Genomic DNA, 22,798 nt, shown 5'->3' with positions numbered 1-22,798 from the left:
TGGGTGAAAACCCAAAAGGATGGTTCGTTGACACGGGTGCAACCCGCCATGTTTGTGGAGATAAGGCTCTTTTCTCGACATTCAAGGAAGCTACGGGTGAAGAAAAGCTTTATATGGGAAATAACGCTACCGCCAGCATCAAGGGTGAAGGCACTGTGATCTTGAAGATGACTTCTAGAAAGGAGCTTACCTTGACCAAAGTGCTTTATGTCCCAGAGATACGGAAGAATCTCGTTTCAGGATGGATGCTCAACAAGTTTGGATTTCGTCTAATGTTTGAATCGGACAATTTTGTCTTATTTAGATGTGGAACGTTTATCGGAAAGGGCTATGCCCTTAATAGAATGTTTAAAATGAATGTAATGGTTGTGAACAACAAGAAAAATATGAATGAAAATTCTACTTCTACTTACATGATTGAGCCTTCTAATGTTTGGCATGGTAGACTAGGACATGTAAATTTTAATTCATTAAGACGTTTAATTAAATTAAATATGATACAACATTCCATATCGAGTCCGATTACAAGTGCGAGTCTTGTGTAGAATCCAAACTTACACGATTATCGTTTAAATCGGTTGAACGAATAACCGGACCCCTTGATTTAATTCATACCGATGTGTGTGATTTAAAAGCGGTTCCCATGCGTGGAAGAAATAAGTACTTTATCACATTTATTGATGATTGTACTAAATATTGCTATGTGTATTTACTTAAGAGTAAAGACGAAGCAATAGAAAAGTTTATCTTGTACAAAAACGAAGTTGAGAATCAATTTAAAAAGAAGATAAAAGCTGTTAAAAGCGATCGAGGAGGTGAATATGTTGCATCTTTTACGGATTTATGCGCAAAAGGTGGCATTATATATGAGTGTACACCTCCTTATTCTCCACAATCAAATGGCGTGGCGGAACGAAAGAACCGCACATTGAAAGAGATGATGAACGCCATGTTGATCAGTTCAGGAGTAAACCGAGAAATGTGGGGGGACGCCATTCTCTCCGTAAACTATCTTTTGAACAAGATACCTTTAAAAAATAGGGACGAAACTCCATATGAGTTATGGAGAGGAAGAAAGCCTTCATACATATACTTGAAAGTGTGGGGGTGCCTAGCAAAGGTGATTGTACCACCTCCTAAGGCTCTTAGGATAGGACCCAAAACTATTGATTGCATTTTCATAGGATATGCACATCAAAGTAGTGCACATCGTTTTCTTGTACAAAAGTCCAAGAATCCCGATGTACACAAACACACTATCATGGAGGCAAATCCTAACATTGTCTCATATTTTGAAAATGTGTTTCCTATGCTAGGACACACACATGCAACTTCATCAACAACGGTTGATGAAGCAGGCCCAAGTTCATCTACATGGCTAGATGAAAGACATGAACAACCCGAGGTTGAGGAGGGTGAGCTTAGTCGAAGCAAACGACAAAGGGTTGAAAAATCTTTTGGTCCAGACTTCATGAGCTATATGGTTGAGGATGAGCCCAATACCTACCGCGAGGCGGTTACCTCCACAGAAGGACCTCCATGGCAAGAAGCAATTAAGAATGAAATTGATTCTATATTGCAAAATCATACTTGGGGGTTAGTAGATCTTCCACCTGGTTGTAAACCACTTGGATATTGTTGGATATTCAAAAGGAAAATGAAAGCTGACGGAAGTATTGATAAATACAAGGCGAGGTTAGTAATAAAAGAGTTTAGACAAAAGGAAGGTCTAGACTATTTTGATATAACCTCTATAAGATTGGTTCTTGCAATTGCGGCTCTAAGAAATTTGAAAGTTCACCAAATGGATATAAAGACCGCATTTCTAAATGACGATTTAGAAGAAGAAATTTACATGGAACAACCTGAGGGTTTTTCCGCCCCAGGAAAAGAGGGCAAAGTATGTAAACTTGTCAAGTCTTTGTATGACTTGAAGCAAGCTCCAAAACAATGGCACCAAAAGTTTTATCATGCATTGAAAACGTTTAATGCAATTTAATTCTCACATTTAACTCGTTTTTCCGGTTTCACACAAACCTGCAGTATAAATAGGAGGCTACCCCTGCTGCAGAAGACACCAAAAACTTCTATTTGATACAACCTTCTCTCTATAGATTAATCATCTTAATTCTTGTAGCAAGGTACACATTCGGGTTTACGTCAATTCCGGTAGTGCAACTGTTGAGGCTGTTGTATCCTGGAAACAAACGAGTTCTTATGGGAGACTTGAAATTTGTTTTAAGGGACCTGTGTCAACACGATCCCCAGCCAAGAACTTTTTATTTTCAGTAATCTTGTTCTTGTTTATATAGTATTTCAGTTATAATTGTATTGTAATTTTCAGTTTCATTATGTTTTTGTATTTGTAATTCAAGTTAATAAAATTTTTATTTATTTTTACACGAACACATTCCTACAGAATATGCATATCATATATAGACTTGTATAGATATGTTATTCAACCAAAAAATAGACTAGTATACATATGTTATTTAACCAAAAAATAAAAATAAAAACATGATAATATATTACAGCTTTTCTCATTCTTTTACTTCAAATACATCAGCTTTTCTAGAAGAGTTTTTTATACGTCATATCTCAATTATTTTTTTTATCTTAAATTTTGATTTATATTAAAGAATGTTAAATATTTAAGTTTTTATGAATGTTCGATTATCATATTTTCTTTATCTAGAAGTATGCAAACTACTAATTAAAATGATAATTATAATATAGTAACAGCCGTATTTGTAAATCTCTCTCTGAGGAGGGCTGAGGGCCTGGGGCCATTTGGCTTTCTTTCCCTGTTAAATGGAATTTTCTTTCGTTTGGCCGGTGAGATCAGCTTCCATTCCAGCTAATTTCTACTTTTTATTATTATTATTATTATTAATTATTATTATTATTATTATTATTATTATTATTATTATTATTATTATTTATTGCATTTCACAAAAAAAAAAAAAAACTTGCCAAGTTATAGACAGACAACAAGCTACGTCGCCACACCTTTTTAAATTGCAAACCATAACCTGCCAAACACAAACCCCTGCTCCCTGGGGCTGAACAATTGTTGTGGATGACCCGTTGAACCTTGATCAAGAAATGAATAGCTGCTGGCGCTAGAAAATCAAATGTATCAAAAGGGAAAAAGGACAAAGACATGATTATTGAAAAATGAATTTCAATAATCATAAGTAAAAAACTATTATTATTTTCTAATAACAATTATACTATCAACATTTGATTGATAACATTATCAACCGTTAAAATCAATCTCACAAGCATAAATTTAAACTTGATTTACATGTTTTCACGCTATATTGTTCACACCACAAGCTACATTTCTTCGTATAGTCACAATCATCCTTTTGAACAAAATTGAATAAAAATTCTATAATTATTATAAAAATTATATTTGACAATAAAACTAAAGTTAATAGTGTTATTTGTCAAATTGTCGGTATAGAATGTTAGTTTTCAAACGTGTCATAGTTTAAACAATAAAATCCAGTATACAAATTTTTTTTGAATGACAAATTTCATTTTATTCATGTCGTCTGTGAGAATTGAAATCAAAACCTAAATGTTTAAAGAATTTGATTTGCCAATGTACCACAATCCCATTAGTCTGGTTTACAACATAATAATAATAATAATAATAATAATAATAATAATAATAATAATAATAATAATAATAATAATAATAATAATAATAATAATAATAATAATAATAAATATTAGTGTTTTTTTTTATTATTTTTAAAATTTTCAAAACATTAATAAAAAAGACACTTTGACTAAACCGTGTCATGCTTCACACCCAATCAAACACCTCTCTCTCTCCACTCTCTTAAATACCACCAAATCACCCCCTCCTCAAATCTACTCTCACCTGCCACCACCATGCTCCACCACAAACCACCACTCCTCCTCCCCATCCTCGTCCTCCTCCTCATCTCCACCACCACCTCCACCTTCACCACCACTCACCACCAATTCAAAGAAGCCCCCAAATTCTACAACTCCCCCCACTGCCCCACCCCCACCACCAACACCACCACCGTCCACGTGGCAATGACCCTAGACACCACCTACCTCCGGGGCTCCATCGCCGCCATCCTCTCCATCCTCCAACACTCCTCCTGCCCCCAAAACATCTTCTTCCACTTCATCACCTCCCCCATCCCCACCCCTACCCCCCTCCACACCACCCTCACCACCACCTTCCCCTACCTTAACTACCAACTCTACCCCTTCCACTACCACTACTCCACCGTCTCCCGCCTCATCTCCACCTCCATCCGCTCCGCCTTAGACTGCCCTTTAAACTACGCCCGTACCTACCTCCCCGACATCCTCCCCCTCCACGTCACCAAAGTTGTCTACCTAGACTCCGACATTATCCTTGTCGACGACATTACAAAACTCGCCAACACACCCTTCCTAAACGACGCCGTTTTAGCCGCACCCGAATATTGCAACGCCAACTTCACTTCCTACTTCACTCCCACTTTCTGGTCAAGCCCATCTCTCTCGTTGACTTTCGTTGACCGGAAACCATGCTACTTCAACACCGGCGTGATGGTGATTGACCTAAAACGGTGGCGTTTTGGTGAGTTTACAACAAAGATTGAGGAATGGATGGAGTTGCAAAAGCGGATGAGGATTTATGAGTTGGGATCTTTGCCGCCGTTTTTGTTGGTGTTTGGCGGGAAGATTTCGCCTGTGGATCACCGGTGGAACCAGCATGGGCTTGGTGGGGATAATTTTAGGGGGTTGTGCCGGGATTTGCATCCCGGCCCAGTTAGTTTGTTGCATTGGAGTGGGAAGGGGAAACCGTGGGTACGGCTTGATGCGGGCAGGCCTTGCCCGCTTGACGCGCTTTGGGCGCCTTATGATCTTTTGAAATCTCCGTTTTCATCGTTTGAATAGTTGAAAACGGAGGGGTTTGATTGGTACGGAATGATGAGGTGGAAAGTAGATGGTATTAATTTTTGTTTTGTATTTTTTTTATAGTTTTAAAGGTTAAAAATGTACATTTGGTTAAGTAGTTGTAAATTAGACATAGGAAGATTGAAATTCATGATTTTGTTGTAGTGATATAACGGAAGTCCAAGACTTCGAAGTGATTGTAATAAAAGTAGCCATTTTCTTCATCATGTATTTCTAAATTTATTTTGTTATGGTGCTCCGTGTGTATAACGCTCATAGCTCTTTTGGTTTTTTGGTTTTGAAAGTGCGGGTGGAGTTCTCCTTCTACATGTTGGATCTTTCCTTTGCTTCGTCTACAAATCGGGGTGGCTCGGTGTACCATATTGTCATGTCAACCTTGTCTGGCTTGATTTTTCTTTCGTACTGTCCAACTTTAACGAGTGTGACTTTTTATATTATATTCTTTTAATTGTAATTTGTTTAACAATTATATGATTCTTTTAGAATTTATATGATATGGGATACAAATTATTATAAAAGACTACCATGGGTCATTGTGAAAAAATATAATAAAAGAAAATTAGTATAACTAAAAAAATAATTCAAAATTTAAGTACCATATTTTTTGTACATCTAATATGTGAGCTAATATAATTCGGATAAAAAAAAATAATATTTATGTTCAGTAATTTTAAGCATTCAAATTTGATTATTCTTTTTTGCATTTTAGTAAAACATATAAGTTTTGATGATAATATACCGATTCACAAATAGTCACTTACAAATAATATGCTTGATATGAAGATATATATCTAGCAAAACATAAATTGGAGATTAGAAAGGTATGAAATTTTAAAAAAATTATATTGTTTTAAATAATTTGAAACTGGATAGGTGCATTCACTTTTAAGAAAACAACATGACACCAATATAATTTATGAGGTGGGGTGGGGGAAGGGAAAGGCAATGCCGTGTGCCATTTACTCGGAAAGGAAAAAGTTATTGCAAAAATATGATCAACCGAATATAAAGGTTGTCAATTCAGTTTTATAAAATTAGATAAAAACAAACTACAAAATTGATTTTGGAAAATTTCTGAGATATTTTCTTCCATTATTTATATATTTTCGTGAATAAAATCTTGATGTTTGACATGTTTATAGTCATAAAAATGTGTTTGTTGTTTTTTTGTATTTATTTTTGTGAAGACAACGTTGATGTTTGGCTTGTTTATAGTCATAAAAATGTGTAATAAAAACGAATCACTTCTCAAATCTGAGTTCTATAAATATCGGAAGTAGGGATTAATATAGACAATTCAAATTTGAGTTCTATAAATATCGGAAGTAGGGATTAATATAGACATAAGTATGTGTGTGTATATATATATATATATATATATATGTAATAGTGTGTGTGTGTATATATATGTAATAGTGAATTAATACAACACATCTAATAATCGAGGATCGAATCCACAAGGACATGGGATTTTAGATTAAAAGTAACCTTTTAAGCTACTAAATAACTTAGTGGTAGTTGATTAAATGATTAAACTTCTTGAACTAAAACTTAGGATATAAACTACTTAAATTTAAGAAAAAATGACACAAATGATGTAGACAAGTATGATTAATAGTATACACTAAGATTAGTTTACCCTCAGCTTGAGAGTTAAGCTGATGTTAAATTAAGCACATGATTGGATTAATTATATAATTACCGATATTATATATAGAGTTTACGACGGACGATGAATAGTAACTTTATTTTTAAAATAATATAATATATAGTTTTTTATTATTTGTTGATTTAATATTATGATAGTTTATTATTATATTTACTTTTAATAACGTATTTTTAAATTTTTATATTTCTAAAACCAAATATTTCCTTTACCATTTTTTTAATAATTCTTTTTTTCTTTTTCTAGAACATATATTCATTTATCAAATAATTTGATACTTTTTTAACAATGTACGTTTATAACTTTTTTTTCTAAAATATTAAGTATGTAATTGTGCTTGATTTTTTCCCTCGACATTCCGTTATAAATTTTGTTAAAAACGAAGTTGTACTTAAAATAAAGTATTTATTTTGTATTATAAAATGGTACAATGATAAATTAAACCGTTCTAATGTTTTGGCATTCTAAACAACATGCTTTATTTTCAAATCACGTTTGTTTTACATTATCATTTGCTCGGTTTTGCCGTACGCACGACGTAAAAAAAACTAGTTATAGATTAAATTTTCAATCAAGTATACTAAGCATTTTAATTTTTTAGGAAGATGATGTAAGCTTCTTTGAACCAAACATTTCAAGTTAGGCGTTACTCGTATATGGTTGAGGTTTATGAATGAACCTCAACCATTTCAATCAAGTATACTAAACAATTTAATTATTAGGAAGCTGATGTAAACTTCGTTAAATAAAACACTTCATGTTAGGTGTTACTCATATATGGTTGAGTGTTATGATTTAACCCGTGTAATATTTTGGTTATAAGCATTACCATTCAATAGATGTTCTTTATTTAATTATAAGTCAGTTAGTTTTATGTATGTAGTATGTGAAGTCTAACACGCTGGAAAACATTAATTCATTTTCGTATCCTATTTTTTTGATTCATTGTAATTTAATATTTACATAAGTAATTGAACGTTTCTTTCATTTCAAATCTTATGTCAACACTGTTAAATATTACTCCCTCCATCTCATTAAAAGTGTCATATTTTGAATTTTCAAAGTCTTTATTTATAAACTTTGACCTTAAATAATTTATTTATACCTTTGACCTTAAATAATTTTGTTTGTGTTAGATAATATTTGATGAAAGTTATATGATTTGAGTGTGTTTTACAAGTGTTTTTATCGGGTTAATTTTCATCAAGTTTTATATAACACAAAAAATATATAATTAAAGTGAAAGTTTATAAATAAAGACTTTTGAAAATTCAAAATAGGACACTTTTAATGGGACGAATGGAGTATATAATTTACTTTGAGTAACCCGTGTCATGGGTACTTAAATTAGTTCTAATATATTTACATAACCACTCCATGAATTGATTGATTATGAATAACTAATCTACACGTACGAGTATTCACGGTGACATGCATAAATTATAGGAACTAGGTTTACCTTTTATTAAAATACATTACAATCCGGTTACAAAACTATACGATAAATAAATAAAATACAAATACATTGTACCAATCTTTATTCAAATAGACGTATTTGGAAAACTTCAACCACACCTTCTTATTCGAAACTCTGCTGCAAGACAAGCAAAAATTCGTTGACAGTTTTGGTTGAGGATAATGTTTCACACGTGGCCCTTAAAACAGATTTCGCGCCTCCTCTCAGACGGTCTGTTTCCATGACACAACAATAGAATCAGTAGTTGTACTGCCGAAGATGACGCTCATGCCCGAGATTACACTGGGTATGATGGTGTTCTTGTTTAAATTGTTGGAAATTATGAAGTTGCAAAGGATTTCTTGAGATTACTCACTCTCAAGTTGCTGAATTTTTAGAGAGTCAAAAGTGTGTCATTCTCTCTTGTCCAAGATTATGAACTACCATGTTCATATATACACATATCAAGATTAATGTCATTTAATCTTGTAATCAAACAAGACATCCAATTTGTAATAAACATGATATTAAATCTTGTAATTAACAAGACAATTAATCATGTTTAAGCTCTAATAAAAAGAATTTAAGCGGTTAGTCAAAACTGTCATTTTGATTCATGACAGGAATTAAACGAATTGTAATAGCTGGTTTAACCAGGTCTAACCAGCTCTCCTGTTACTGCTGCAAACCTACAAGTGCTCCTGAACTGACCTGCTAATCGACGCGTCGCGCTATATGGATTTCACGCCATGCGGCGTGCATTACACTTGAACCCACGCCAAGCTTCCGGTGTACATATCTCCTTGCGCCATATGCTCACGCCACAAGCAGTGGCCCGTGAATGACCTTCACGTGCTACACTCGAACCCGCGCGCAACCCACAGGTGCGCCATAAGCGAACCCGCCATGTACTTGACCACGTGCTCATGGACAAAAAATACCGTTGGGGTTCTAAGGCGACTGGCGGCGTTGAGCCCATTGCCCATGCAACGCACGTGCGCAAGGTAGGGTACAGCACACCCTTTCAGGTCTCACTAGTGTTTGCCTCTAAGAAAACAATGTACAAGGAGTGTCATTCCTTATAAACCACTTCAAGTTTTGTCATCCAACCTATGTTGGACAAGCTGACAAAGTTCAATCCAATTCTCTCATCTTTGTTTATTTCAAACATATAACTTCAAGATTCGATATCTCATTCATCTTAGTTCCATTTTGGACATAGTTTGGTTTGTTATGAAGCTTTCACAACGTAGAACACAAATCCACAAAATAATTATTTATACAACACATGGATGGAGATACAATAGGAAGTTTATTTGGCTAAGAAGGCTAGGAAGTGATCTTGACCATCCATTTAGTTAATCAAGGGCTAAGATTAAATCAGGGAAATTGAAGAGAAGAAAAAAGGCACGTGAGTTTGTTTAGGGGTATTCTAGTCAATCCAAGGCAATAGTTTCTCTCTCCTCCAATTCCCCATCGTTTTTTAAACGTTAATAACTTTTTCATACGACAATATTTTTTATAAAAACTGCACCATAAAAACGAGCGTTTTTTTATCTTTAAAACGAGCACACTATTGCTATACTTTTGAAAAAAAAATTCGAAAACCCAGATGCGTAAAACGCAGTGGATAGAACAAGACACTATAACCCAGGTTCTAAAACGCAATTGGGTTTCATATGGCTGTGATTATGTTTTAACATGGCCATGCCTCTATTCTAACATGATTATGTTTATGTTTTAACATGACCATGTTCTCTGCACTCAAATTCTGAAGAAAACGTACCTAAAACGCAATGGGTTTCACATAGTCATGTTTCTCTTTTAACATGGCCATCAGTGGCGGACCCAGGAATTTTTTCATGGGGGTGCGGAACATTTTTAAAAATTTTAGGCCCCAAGGTATATATGTAAAAAAAATTGGTTCGTATCGGGTCGGTTCGAGTCGGGTCGGGTCGGGTCATGTAAAACAAAAGAACATCAAACTAAATGGTTGATATGGTCCTCTTAGTAGATATGCCCTTCTAATCTCATCTCGTTGATTCACGTTATATGATTCAATCGGCTTGCGATTATAAGCATCCGAAGGAAGAGTATCCACATCAACGAATTCGGAAGATGTATCAACTTTCCTCTTGAGAAATCGCGCCATAACGTCCCTACTCATGGTTCCTATCGGCTATCACAAACAAATTGATCTATAAGTTCATGGCTCCATAACATGTTACATAATGTATCAAGTATTCAAACACTAGAAATCATAATGTAAATCACACTAAAAATCATCTAAACATCATATACACCATTAAAAAAAAAAACCAAACATGATCGTATATAACCCACCATAAAAAAGACAAAATATCACCATCATCACTAAAAAAATATAAATATATAACCCACCACAAAATAAAATATCATCACTAAGACTTAATAGTGGGCTAGTTAAAAGTATTGGGTATTTGAGTTTAGTTATTTAGGTATTAAAAGTTATATAATTTAGGTAGTGTTTTTAAAAAGATAAGAGTTTACTAAAAAAAAATTTTAAAATATAAATGGATAACACTTTTTACCTAAGGGGTGCGGACAAAACAATTCCAAGGGGTGCGGACGGGATTTTCGACGGAACTTAACACTAAATTTTTTTTTCCCGGGGGTGCGCCCGCCCACCTTGGACAACCCTTAAGTCCGCCCCTGATGGCCATGCCTTTGTTTTAACATGGCCATGTTTTTGTGTTAACAAGGTCATGCCTTTGTTTAACAAGGTCATGCCTTTGTTTTAACATGGTCATGCCTCTGTTCCAACATCCAGGTTCTAAAACGCAATGGGTTTTAACATTGTAGTGTTTAGGTTTTAACATGGTCATGCTTATGTTTTAACATGGTCATGTCTTTGCTCCAACATGATCATGCTTCCCTTTTAACATGATCATGTTCTTTGATGTTCTTTTACACTGCAGTTCTAAAACGCAATGAAACCTAAAATCAAGATTTTGCACTACAGATACTAAAAAACAATGAAGTTTTAACATGGCCATGTTCATGTTTTAATATGGTCATGCTTTTGTTCCAACATGACCATGCTTCTATTTTGGCATGATCATGTTCTTTGCACCTCAGGTTGTAAAACGCAATGAAAGCAAAAATCAATATTTTGCACTGTAGGCTCTAAAAAGAAATGGAGCTTTAACATGGCCATGTTTATGTTTAACATGGCCATGTTTTTGTTCCAACATGACCATGCTTCTATTTTAGCATGATCATGTTCTTTGCTTGTAAAACGCATTGAAACCAAAAATCAATATTTTGCATTGTAGGTTCTAAAAAGCAATGGAGTTTTAACATGACCATGTTTATGTTTTAACATGGTCATGCTTTTGTTCCAACATGACCATGCTTCTATTTTAGCATGATCATGTTCTTTGGTTGTAAAACGCAATGAAACCAAAAATCAATATTTTGCACTGTAGGTTCTAAAAAGCAATGAAGTTTTAACATGGCCATGTTTATGTTTTAACATGGTCATTATTTTGTTCCAACATGACTATGCTTCTTTGCACCTCAGGTTGTAAAACGCAATGAAAACCAAAATCAATATTTTGCACTGTAAGTTCTAAAAAACAATGGAGTTTTAACATGGCCATGTTATGTTTTAACATGGTCATGCTTTTGTTCCAACATGATCATGCTTCTATTTTAGCATGATCATGTTCTTTGCTTGTAAAACGCAATAAAACTAAAAATCAATATTTTGCACTGCAGGTTCTAAAAAGCATTGAAGTTTTAACATGGCCATGTTTATGTTTTAACATGGCCATGCTTTTGTTCCAACATGACCATGCTTCTATTTTAGCATGATCATGTTTTTTACACTCCAGGTTGTAAGACGCAATAAAACCAAAATCAATATTTTGCACTGCAGGTTCTAAAAAGCAGTGTAGTTTTAACATGGTTATGTCTTAGTTCCAACATGATCATGCATCTGTCTAAGCATGATCATGTGCTTTGCACTGCAGGTTCTAAAACGCAATGAGTTTTAATGTGGTCATCCCTTTTGTTCCGACATGATCATGCTCCTATTTTAGCATGGTCATGTCTCTGCCTTAACATCCAGAAGAACAAAAATGAAAAGAACTCTAATTAAAACATAATGAAGTGAAAAACGCAATTGAGGTTTCATAACTAAAACGCAATGAAAATAAAAAATAACACAACTTACAAAAGAACTCTGATTAACGACGGTGGGCGGAAAAAGAACTCTGATACACCATGGGGAAACTGGTGGCGGTGGAGCGGTGGCGGTGGATGGTGGAATGATGGTGTCAGATCTGAAAAACCCAACAGGTGGTTGAAGGTGGTGGTGGTTTCAGATCTAGTTTCCGGCAAGATGGTGGCGATCGTAGGTGGTAGTGGTGGTGGTGGAGGAGGAGGAGGAGGAGGTGGTGGTGTTGGTTGTGATGTGGTAGTTTATAGTTTTGAAAATGGTGGATTTGAGTATACGTGGAAGAGAAATAAATTGCAGATGCTGGGTTTTTTTGAAGATGATAAGTTTTTGACCAAAATGCCCCTCCTTATATTTTTTATCTTTGCCACATGTCATCCTCTTATTGCTTCTTATCCTTCCTAGCAAAATTAAACTTCCTATTTGATATTTTCCCTACAACACATATATACATATTATTATTGGTGTCCAAAATATTTAGTGAAAACTCATTTTCACTAAAATTTCCAACATAAATGACTCACGATAAGAATCGTTATTAGAAATAGTAAAAATGGATAATTGGTTAAGGATAAACCAAAAAATGGATAATTGGTTAGGCATAAACATAATCATTATTATTGATAATCTAGGTCAAGGAAGGTCTCTGAGTTTGGCAGTGACTTTCTATCAAAACTTTTTTTTTTGTCACGACTTCCAGGACCATGAGCCTACAAGGCTAGGAGTCATGTATGTGCCTTTGGTGAGGTGAGGGTCTGCTCGAACTAGGCTTGGCTGGAATGTGGGTCCATGGCTATGTCACGGCCAACTCAAGCCCATGCCTTGTTCTATCTTTTATGAACATTTAATATATGGACTCTCTTTTAGCTCCCTTTACATCTTTTGAACCTATGTCTATGGCTTTATAGCCTAGTGGCATCTTAGAGGTGGGATAAGGCTTTGGGATCAATAGGTCCTGGGTTCGATTCTCATAAGGGGGGGTTTTCCTATATTTATTGGGTTTCCTCCTGAATTGGTGTATAGGCGTTATGCCAAGTGGAGATGGATATGATCGGGTGGTTCCGCTGGTGGCACGATGATACTCTAGTGGTCCGTCAGTGATCCAAATTTGCCGTTCAAAAAAAAAAAACATCTTTTGAACCTCAATAACAAATATCAATCAACCAATTAAGGACCACCGTGGCACCATCAATATATTTGTTATAACAACATCAATATACTTGTTATAAACGTGTGCTTAAATGTGAGGATATCATCTTATAGAACATATAGAAAATAGACGATATCACTTGAACATGAGCTTCACGGCTTCAACGATCTCGTTGGCCAATAATATACGAAGTTGGTGGTGTTTTAGCGACACAAAGTAGCTACCCACGGAATGAAAACAAATGAGAAGGAAAAACTTAATCGTGGTTGTATCTTTTGACAATAATTTAAAATTATGTCGTTGGATATTTGTGTTTATTTGCGATTTGGAATATATTTGAGATAAAACTATTGGTTGGATTCATGTATTTTGAGATTTTGTTACGGGAATTTGAAACTTAAATCTAATATAATATCTTGATGAAGAAACTATTATATTAGATTTATGGTATGAAAGTATGAGACACTTATTTTATGAGAACCGAATATATAAAATACAATTTCTTGGTTGTTCACCTTTTAATCATCTGGATCCTCCACAATCTTGACTTTTTAGCAATAGATACTTTGACTTTTGTGAAAGGAAGTAGAAGATAACATTTTGATGCTTCCAAGAAACGTCGTTAATAATATTACGAGGTCAACATAAACTTCTTTATTCTTGCCACTAATTATTTTGACTCCTTTACCAATTGATAATGTGTTTTAAATTGCATAATGGGAATAACATCACTATAAGAGTGAGAAAACATATGGGCCTCATATAAAACTATTTATATGTATTCTACACAATCTCCATTGTCAAATATGTACGAGTTTGACCAAATAGAACATAGTGCTAAAAACGTACAAACCGGTAGAAACATGTTTGGTTGGATTGGAATGTTGTGTATATGGCGACAAGGTGCAATCTAATGATTACGTTTGACCCCTAATCCATTATCTATGATTTATTAGCCGTATGATGCAATTGTTAAGTCATTAACTAGAGCTAAACAAACACAACCATTTAAAAGGTTAAGTCATTAACTAGAGCTAAACAAACACAACCATTTAAAAGGTATGGTGGAAATATTTATTACTACCTTGGAGTTTTTAATTTTGAGCATTGTAACATAGAGAAGATAAATTTTGGAGATGGTTACGCAACAAATCCCTTTTAAAAAGAGCACTAATTTAAACGTAGACCTCGTTGTTTTTGCCAAGTATCATGAATACATGCAGCTATGACACGATACCTATCAGGCTCTAATCTTTCGATAAGTTGAAAACATTAACCAACACCACTTGATGTGATTCTGAACCAACCATGCACATTAATTCGTCTTATAATTCTAACGACAATTCATATAATTGTTTTACCATCGTATTGATGAAAATCAACACACATAACTATCTCTCTTTGTTGATGTTTAAATGAGTTATATAGTGCTACTACATGCCTCAAATAAAAGAAAACTGTTCGGATAGTCCCTGTGGTTTGCCCTTTTTCACCTTTAGTCCCTAACTTTTTAAAAGTACAGCTATAGTCCCTAACTTTTGCAGTTTCATTCCTGGATAGTCCCTAGGGCTAACATCAGTTACTTTTCTCAGTTAAGAGGGTGTGAAATGACATAAATACCCTTTACATGTCTAATTAAAAGAAAGTGGGGCCCATCTTACACCCACCCCATCCACCCCCTTTTCTCTCTTGCTTTCTCTGCCCGGAACCATATTTCTTATCCTCTCTTCTCTCTCATCCCCAATCACCCCCATCACAACAACCAACGTCACCACCATCATCACCGTTTTTCCGACCACCACCGCCTACAACTACACACCATCACCTGTCTACCTCCACCTACAACTACCCACCATCACTAAGCACCCCATAACCACTTTAGCCGCAACCACCTGCGAAACTACTCATATCCGAGCACCCCAACCTCCACCTAAAACCATCGCCTCCAACCACCTCTGTGAAAACACTCACCTCTCATTGATACCATCTGTTTTTAATAGTCGTTTTACATGGTAACAACATAGCTTACATAGGTAACAATGGAAGAACTATACATTGAAACATAAACCTCAATTGTATGCATTCATTCCCGAAATATATGTGTGCGTACCGTATTATAGTGAGATATTTTTAAGGAAATAAAGGGAACCTATTATCTGGTTATGAGTTTATTAGTGACTAATATTTTGATAAATTTTACAATGATGATTATAATTCCCTTAGCGTTTCACAATTTTCATCTGTAGAAAGATTGTTTTGGAACTGAAAAGTAGTATTTGATCGCTCTTTTAGGAGCTTTTATAATTGTTGATACAACTAATACAAGACCGATGATAGTAGCTAGGCTGGTTAGGCAAAAGGGTTGGAGGGTTCCGGTTTTCCTAACGTAGGTCGTGGGGTCCCCCCACGTTTGCAAGACGTGGAGAGAGGTTCACTAGTTAGATTTTGTTGTTTGCTCAAGATCCTCAACTGAAGTGTGTTCATCTTCGGATGTGAGAGCGGTGGAAATGTGTGTGTTGAATGTGAAGAATAGAGACTTGCATGGAACAAGTACCTCGAGAAGAAAGACCAGAGATCCCAATGGAATCAGATCTGATCGGAATGTTTTTCAGCACTAAATGAAGTATCATTTTATAGGAGAAGATATCGCCCAAAGAGGAAACCATAGACTAGCGAACCATGCTTGCAGTGGAGGACTTGCCCTTTTAGGGGTTGAAGCGTTTGGACCTGCGGATAAAAGACTACACTCTGTGCATTGTTCTACTTTTACGGCTAGGAGAGTTGTTGAAGTAATCAGTGATATGACTGATTACTGTGCACGTGCTGCCTCAGCTCAGTACCCGGGTTTTAAACCTTAGAACCTTTTTACCCTTCAAGCTATCATGTATTCTTGGTCGTTTTATTTGGATTTGGGCTACCCCCGTCATCAGCCCCCCAAGTCAGAGGTTTTTGGGTGTAAGCACAAATGCTTCTGACTTTTGTACATGTGTTTTATTTTGCTTTGAAGGCTTCAAGGCTTGAAAGGTTGAAAACGGTTGAGCTTTTTGATTTTTGAATTTTGACAAGACAGTTGATATGACTTGTGGCAGTTTTCTTTGTGTCAGGCGGCGGTTTTAATACCCTTGTTTAATTATAACATTTTCTTTTCATTAATTTACATTAATCTTTTAAAAGAGAACCGTCATTTGCACATTTCCTCTCAAGTTTTCTTTCCCTTTTCTCAGTTCAGGTTAGTTCCGATTTCCTATTTTCTGGTTATTTTCTTATAGCATGGGTGCTCGTAAAGATTTAGCGAAATCGTTTTCTCGATTAACTCAAGAGGAAGTAGAAAATTTCTGTATGGAATGGGGGATATTGGGATGAAGTTTAAACCGGTTGCACCGGCTTGTGATGTTTCAATCGATAAGTGTCCCCCTGGTTCCATTGCTCTCTATTGTCGCCATTTTGAGTTTTCGAACCTTCGTCACCCGTTTTCGAACTTTGTTTTGAATGTCTTAGAGTATTATCGCCTATCCTTTGGCCAGATTCACCCTCAGGGTCTGGCTAGGGTTTTGCACTTTGAAGTTTTATGTCGGGCTTCCAGGTATGATCCCACTCTTTTATCCTTTCGTCGTTTTTTCCGGTTGGCCAAGAATGGTGACTGGTTTACATTCGAAACATCTCAGGTTGATACTTGTTTGATTTCATCTATGGTATCTAGTCTTGGTGTTTGGAAAGACCGTTTTTTCTGGGTTTACGATGAAATTGTTCATTTTAAGCTTGTTTGGAGGCATCCGGATGCCGTTTTAAATGAGCCTGAACCTTCTGCTTCTGAAATAAACACTCATTTTCTTGAAACTATTAGGAAGTGCCCTTCAAGGATTCGTCTCTTTCCCGAGCACCTACTGGTGTTGTTGGGTCTCAGTAAGTTATGGGACAAACGTGATCGAGATCCGGTGCTTATAAGAGATGGGCAGGGTATGCATTTGTCTTGTTGTGCTATTGTGTTCTTGTTTTTTGCTTGCTTATATATTTTATTTTTGTTTATTTTGTAGTTATGTCAGCACTTGATTTTATCAAGAGTGATGATACTTCTGATGTTGCGTTTGGGGATGCTATGGCTACTCCAGGTGAATATGCAGTTGTTAGGGGATCCGAACATAGGCTTGAGGGTTCTGGCTATGTGAATGTTCCCAATGTTAAAGGTTTCACGAAGGCTCCGGGTTCCAAGGTTTTTGTTCGTCGTTCGAACCGTCGCTTGAAAGGTGCTGATCAACCCTCTGGCTCAGAGGCCATTGATATTAGCGATGACATAGAGGTGTCTACGGAACATGTTCTTGAGGTTGAAGTGGGAAAGGGTAAGGAAAAAGAGTTAGTTGTTTCTACGAAGAAGAAGAAGTTGGTTAAGAAAGGTGCCACTCCTACTATCCAGGGTTCATCGGGCAAAAGTGTTGAGAGCTTGGAGGGTCCCGAAGCTGAAGAGGTTTATGTTCCCAACTGGGGTGTAAAGGTTGGGGATAGCTTCAAGGATCCAGCTGTTTGTGCTGAGGTATTAGTTCATTTTGCTCCTCCTGGTGTTCGGAGTGCAAATTCTGATATGGAAGCCGATCACTTTATTTCAAGATTGATGCTAAGCTCCTGTAACCTTTCGACCCGGTTGGCTGAAGGTGTTACCTGTTTCACAAAGGGTATGCAGGAGTACGAAGAAGCTTCCAAGAAGAAGGACAAGATGAAAGCCTCTATGGCTGCAATAAAGAAGGAGGTTGAAGGGTTCTCTAAGAAAGAGGAAGCTTGGGTGAAGAAGGTTGGAGAGTTGACAAGGAGACATGAGATTGAGATGAACGATCTCAAGAGAAGTTTTGAGGCTGATCGATTGAAGCTGACAGGGAAGCCTTGGATGTCTAGCAGAAGGCCTTCGAGGGCGAGAAGGAAGGTTTGAAGGCTTTGGTTGCTCAAGCTACTGGTGATAACCAGTGGCTAATTGAGCAAGGTTTTCATCAAGTTGTTACCTACCTCCTTCACTCCAAGGAATTCAATTCTGCTCTTGGAGATGTCTACACCAAACTGCTAAACTTGGGGAAGCATCAAGGCCTTATTGCTGGTTACAAACTTCATGAATCTGGTCAGCCTTTGGAGAAGTCTCCTTTGTACTACCCTGAAGCTTTTGATGTTTTCAAAGATTCTGTTCAGCAGATGGAGTGGTTGACTTATCCCTATGTAAGTCAGGTTGCAGCTTGTTTTGGCAAGCCCCTTTCTGTTTTGCAGGAGCTGAAGCCGGATGGGCTTAATGAGAAAGTTTGTCCTGAAGTGCTTGATTCCCTTTCGAGGAAGCGTTCTCGTTCGGGGGAAAGTGAGGAGACCCTTTCAGGAGAACCTGATGCTTCCAAGGATGCAAGCCTCGAAGGTTCAGCAGTTGGTGATGATAGTGGTTCGAAGGCTAAGAAGTCGAAGAAGATCAAGAAGGCTAATGGTAATGGTTCTGGGGCCTCTAAGCCTCCTTCTGATGCTTGAACAATATTCGTAGTTTTCTTAGCACCTTTAAACAATTTAATGGCTTGTATGTTACTTTGAACAATTTTAGGTTTTGTAGAAACCCTTAAGGTTTCTGTTTTGTGGTTGTGGTTGGCCTCAGTGGCCGTTTGAACAATATTTATGTTTACAAACCGTTAAGGTTTGTTTTAACTTATTTGAATATTTGGGAGCCTTCAAAGCTTCCTATGCTATCAACTTTGACTATCTGCCTTGTGTTGTGGTTCTGCTGGATGTTTGTAGCTTGAAGCCTTCAAGGCTTCCGGTTGCTACTTTGTTTTTATGCCTTGGTTTGCATTTCTGATTTTTGGTTGCATGCATTCTTTGTTGTGTTGTCCTTTTTTATGGCCTTGTCTTTGTTTGGTTTGTGTTGTCTTTATGTTTTTTATACCTTAAAGGGTTCAGTGCTGCAGTCACTTAGCCTTGGTATTTTTAACAAGAAGACATATCACCTATCCTATTTATTACTTTCCTTAGTTTGATTTCAGTTCGTAAGCCTATTTTTGATAAGTTTTCTAAGGCTTAAGGAACATTTGGTGTAGGCTGTTCAGACCCGTCTATGAGACAACTTTATTTTTGATAATTTCATAAGTCTCATGGAGCTGTATTGATTTAGGAACTCACCCCTTATATAGGTTCATTCAACCCTTGAACCTATCGAGCAATATGGCCTAGGAGCTCATCCCCTTACATGGCCCTTGCCATGGAGTTTTTTGCTAGGTTCTTAACCTGATTTTAGGATAGAAAGACAAATTTGATAAAACATCATCATTCATTCAAGAGATATTGTTTTACAAAAAGTGAGCATAAGACAACTCTTGAAATACAACTTTTGAAATACAAACCAATCTTTCTTGATCAGACATGGAACCTTTTAAGGGTCTTGCCATTCCAATGTCTGGGAAGCTTTTTACCTTATGCGTCGGCTACTTTATAGGATCCACCCTTATGTGCTTCAAGGATTGTATATGGCCCTTCCCATTTTGGGCCAAGTTTTCCTTGGTTCTCTTTTTTACTAGCCTCATTGTTTCTAAGCACAAGGTCTCCTGGCTTGAAGCGTTCATGCTTGACTCTTTTGTTGTAATAAGCTTCCATCTTTTGTTTGTACTTGGCTTCTTGAATTGCAGCTTGGTCTCGTGTTTCCTCTAGAAGTTGCAAGTTCAACATGGTCTCTTTGTTGTTTGCTTCGGGATCCATGTTGAGTATTCTTTGAGTCACAACTCCTACTTCGGCTGGAATCACGGCTTCCGATCCGAACACCAAGCTGTAGGTGTTCTTTTGTGGCTTGTTTTTTCCGTTGTTCTAATAGCCCATAGAACGTTTGGCAACTCTTCGAGCCAATTGCTTTCATGCCCTCCCAATCGGGTTTTGATTCCTTCAACTATGCTTCGATTCATCCTTTTAACTTGGCCGTTTGATTGTGGATATGCAACTGAGCTGAAAACCTGAGTTATTCTGAATTCTTTGCACCAAGTGCTAAAAGGCTTCTCAGCGAATTGCTTTCCATTATCGGTAACCAGCACTCCCGGTAACCCATAGCGACAAATGATGTTTTCCCAAACGAAGTCGATGACCTGTTTGCCCATGATTTTTGCAAGTGGTTTGACTTCAGGCCACTTGGTGAAGTAGTCTATGGCCACCAATAAAAACTTCACTCCACCTTTGGCTGGTGGGAATGGGCCGACAATGTCCATTCCCCATTTATAAAATGGCCAGGCTGAAGATATTGGGACAAGGTCATGCTTGGGGCTCTTTGGGACCGGTGCATGAATTTGACAAGAATCACATTTTCTCAGTTGTTCGGTGGTGTCTCGGTGCATGGAAGGCCAAAAATACCTAAGATTCATTAGCTTAGCAACCACCGTTCTTGCTCCAAAATGAGCTCCGCATATCCCTTCATAAACCTCTTTGACCAAGTACTGGCTTTGTTCAGGACCGACACATCTCAGTAAGGGTGCAAGGTAACCCTTTTTGTAGAGGATTTCACCTTGCAACACATACTGCCTAGATTTGATTTTAACCCTTTCAGCCTCTGTTTGATCAGCAGGTAACTCACCGTTTTTAAGGAATTTTTTAATAGGAGTCATCCAATTGGGGCCTTCTTCGGTGATTACATCTTGAACTTCCAATTCTTCAATCGAAGGAGTTTTCAACACCTCTACTAATACCTTTTTGGTAAGGTGGGCAAAGGTGAGAGAGGCGAGTTTACTCAAGGCATCAGCTTTCTTGTTTTGAGACCTGGGAATTTGCTTGATGGTACATGTTTGGAATGTGTTCATCGGCTTTTTAGATTTTTCCTTGTATCTCTTCATTTTGGGCTCCTTTGCAACATAACTGTTATTCACTTGACTTGACACCAGCAATGAGACCGTGAAGACTTGAAGCTTTTGAACCTTCATTTCCTTGGCTAACCTTAAGCTGGCTATCAACACTTCGTATTCGGCTTCATTGTTGGTGGTCTGAAATTCAAATCGAAGAACATATGTAAATTCTAACCCTTTAGGGTTGATTAGAATGAGCCCAGCCCCTGACCCTTCAACGCTTGAAGCCCCATCGGTAAAAAGCTTCTAGGCTTCAAGGTCAGAGGGTTCAGAGGTAGTTGTGTTAACTTCCATGATGGCTTGCTTCGGGACTTGCACAATGAAATCAGCCAAGACTTTGGCTTTGATGGCTTTCCTTGGAACATAGGTGATTTTGTGTTCACCTAGTTCCAGAGCCCATTTGGCTAATCGTCCTGAATTTTCTGGTTTTTCAAGCACACTCTTAATGGGTTGGTCGGTGACCACTTGTATATGGTGTGCTTGGAAATACCTTCGAAGCCTTCCAGCCATTTGGACTAGGGCTAGAGCAAGTTTTTCCAAAGGAGGATACTTGATCTCTGCCAGTTTTAGAGTTTTGCTGAAGAAATAAACGGGTACCTGAACTTTGTCTCGTTTGATGGTTAGAACCGCACTTATTGCTTCTTCAGCAACCGAAAGGTATACAGAGACCAGCTCTCCTGTTTCTGGGGCTGCAATATCTGGAAGCAAAGCTAAGTGTTGCTTCATCTGGTTGAAGGCTTCCTCAGCCTCTTCAGTCCACTTGAAATCTTTTTTATCAGAGCACCCCTTGAGCGTTTTGAAGAAAGGCAAAGATTTTTCAGCCAATTTTGAGGTAAAACGCTTCAGGGCTGCAAGCTTTCCATTCAGGCTTTCTACCTCCTTTTTGCTTCGTGGTGGTTTGGTTTCAAGAACGGCCTTGACCTTATTTGGGTTGGCCTTGATACTTTGTTTTCCCACAATATGCCCCAGGAATTTACCTTCTTCAAACCCAAACGAGCATTTCTCGGGGTTGAGTTTCATGTTGATCTTCCTTATGTTCTTGAAGGTTTCTTGGATGTCATCAAGCATTTGGTATTCTGTTTTGCTTTTGATTACCAAATAATTGACATATGCTTCCATGTTTCTATCAATTTGACTAGCAAAAGTTTTTCCAACAAGGCGTTGGTAGGTTGCACCAGCGTTCTTAAGGCCAAAAGGCATCTTTTGGTAGCAAAAGATACCTTTATCCGTGTGAAAAGCGGTCTTTTCTCCATCTTCTTCTTTCATAAGGATTTGATGGTAACCCTTGTAGGCGTCAAGAAAACACTTGAAAGGGTAACCAGTGAGAGAACCAACCTTAAGGTCGATTTCTGGTAACGGGTAACAATCTTTGGGACAAGCCTTGTTCAAGTCCTTGAAGTCGATGCACATTCTCCAAGAATTATCGGGCTTTCGAACCATGATTGGGTTTGAAACCCAAGACTGATACTTAACTTCCCGGAGAATTCCAGCTGAGACAAGTTTTTCAACCTCTTGGCATGCT

General features: G+C 37.1%; 2 protein-coding genes across 2 annotated transcripts; one reads left to right on the top strand and one right to left on the bottom strand.

The window, feature by feature from the left end:
- The first annotated feature begins 3,847 nt into the window (after nucleotides 1-3,847).
- Nucleotides 3,848-5,186, top strand: LOC110936223 (probable galacturonosyltransferase-like 1). Its single transcript, XM_022178569.2, has one exon. The coding sequence runs from the start codon at nucleotides 3,907-3,909 to the stop codon at nucleotides 4,933-4,935; it is 1,029 nt and encodes a 342-aa protein (XP_022034261.1). The 5' UTR covers nucleotides 3,848-3,906; the 3' UTR covers nucleotides 4,936-5,186.
- A 15,007-nt stretch (nucleotides 5,187-20,193) lies between these two features.
- LOC110933261 (uncharacterized protein K02A2.6-like) lies at nucleotides 20,194-22,542 on the bottom strand. The gene is made up of 2 exons (XM_022176491.1): nucleotides 21,874-22,542; nucleotides 20,194-21,414 (listed from the first exon to the last, which is right to left on the bottom strand). Exons 1-2 carry the CDS (start codon nucleotides 22,540-22,542, stop codon nucleotides 20,194-20,196), a joined length of 1,890 nt encoding a protein of 629 aa, XP_022032183.1.
- Between the last annotated feature and the right edge of the window lie 256 nt (nucleotides 22,543-22,798).

The sequence above is a fragment of the Helianthus annuus genome, chromosome 4, assembly GCF_002127325.2.
Source record: "Helianthus annuus cultivar XRQ/B chromosome 4, HanXRQr2.0-SUNRISE, whole genome shotgun sequence".
In the NCBI taxonomy this organism is placed as follows: Eukaryota; Viridiplantae; Streptophyta; class Magnoliopsida; order Asterales; family Asteraceae; genus Helianthus; species Helianthus annuus.
Note: the sequence above shows the minus strand (reverse complement) of the source record. Positions and strands in the feature narration are given on the sequence as shown.

Excerpts from the sequence above, each read along its gene's own strand:
- LOC110936223 (XM_022178569.2), top strand. The coding sequence starts at position 3,907 with ATGCTCCACCACAAACCACCACTCCTCCTCCCCATCCTCGTCCTCCTC.
- LOC110933261 (XM_022176491.1), bottom strand. The coding sequence starts at position 22,542 with ATGAAAGAAGAAGATGGAGAAAAGACCGCTTTTCACACGGATAAAGGT. Across the intron at positions 21,415-21,873 it reads TCAAACGAGACAAAGTTCAG|ACCACCAACAATGAAGCCGA; the intron begins GTACCCGTTTAT and ends TTTGAATTTCAG.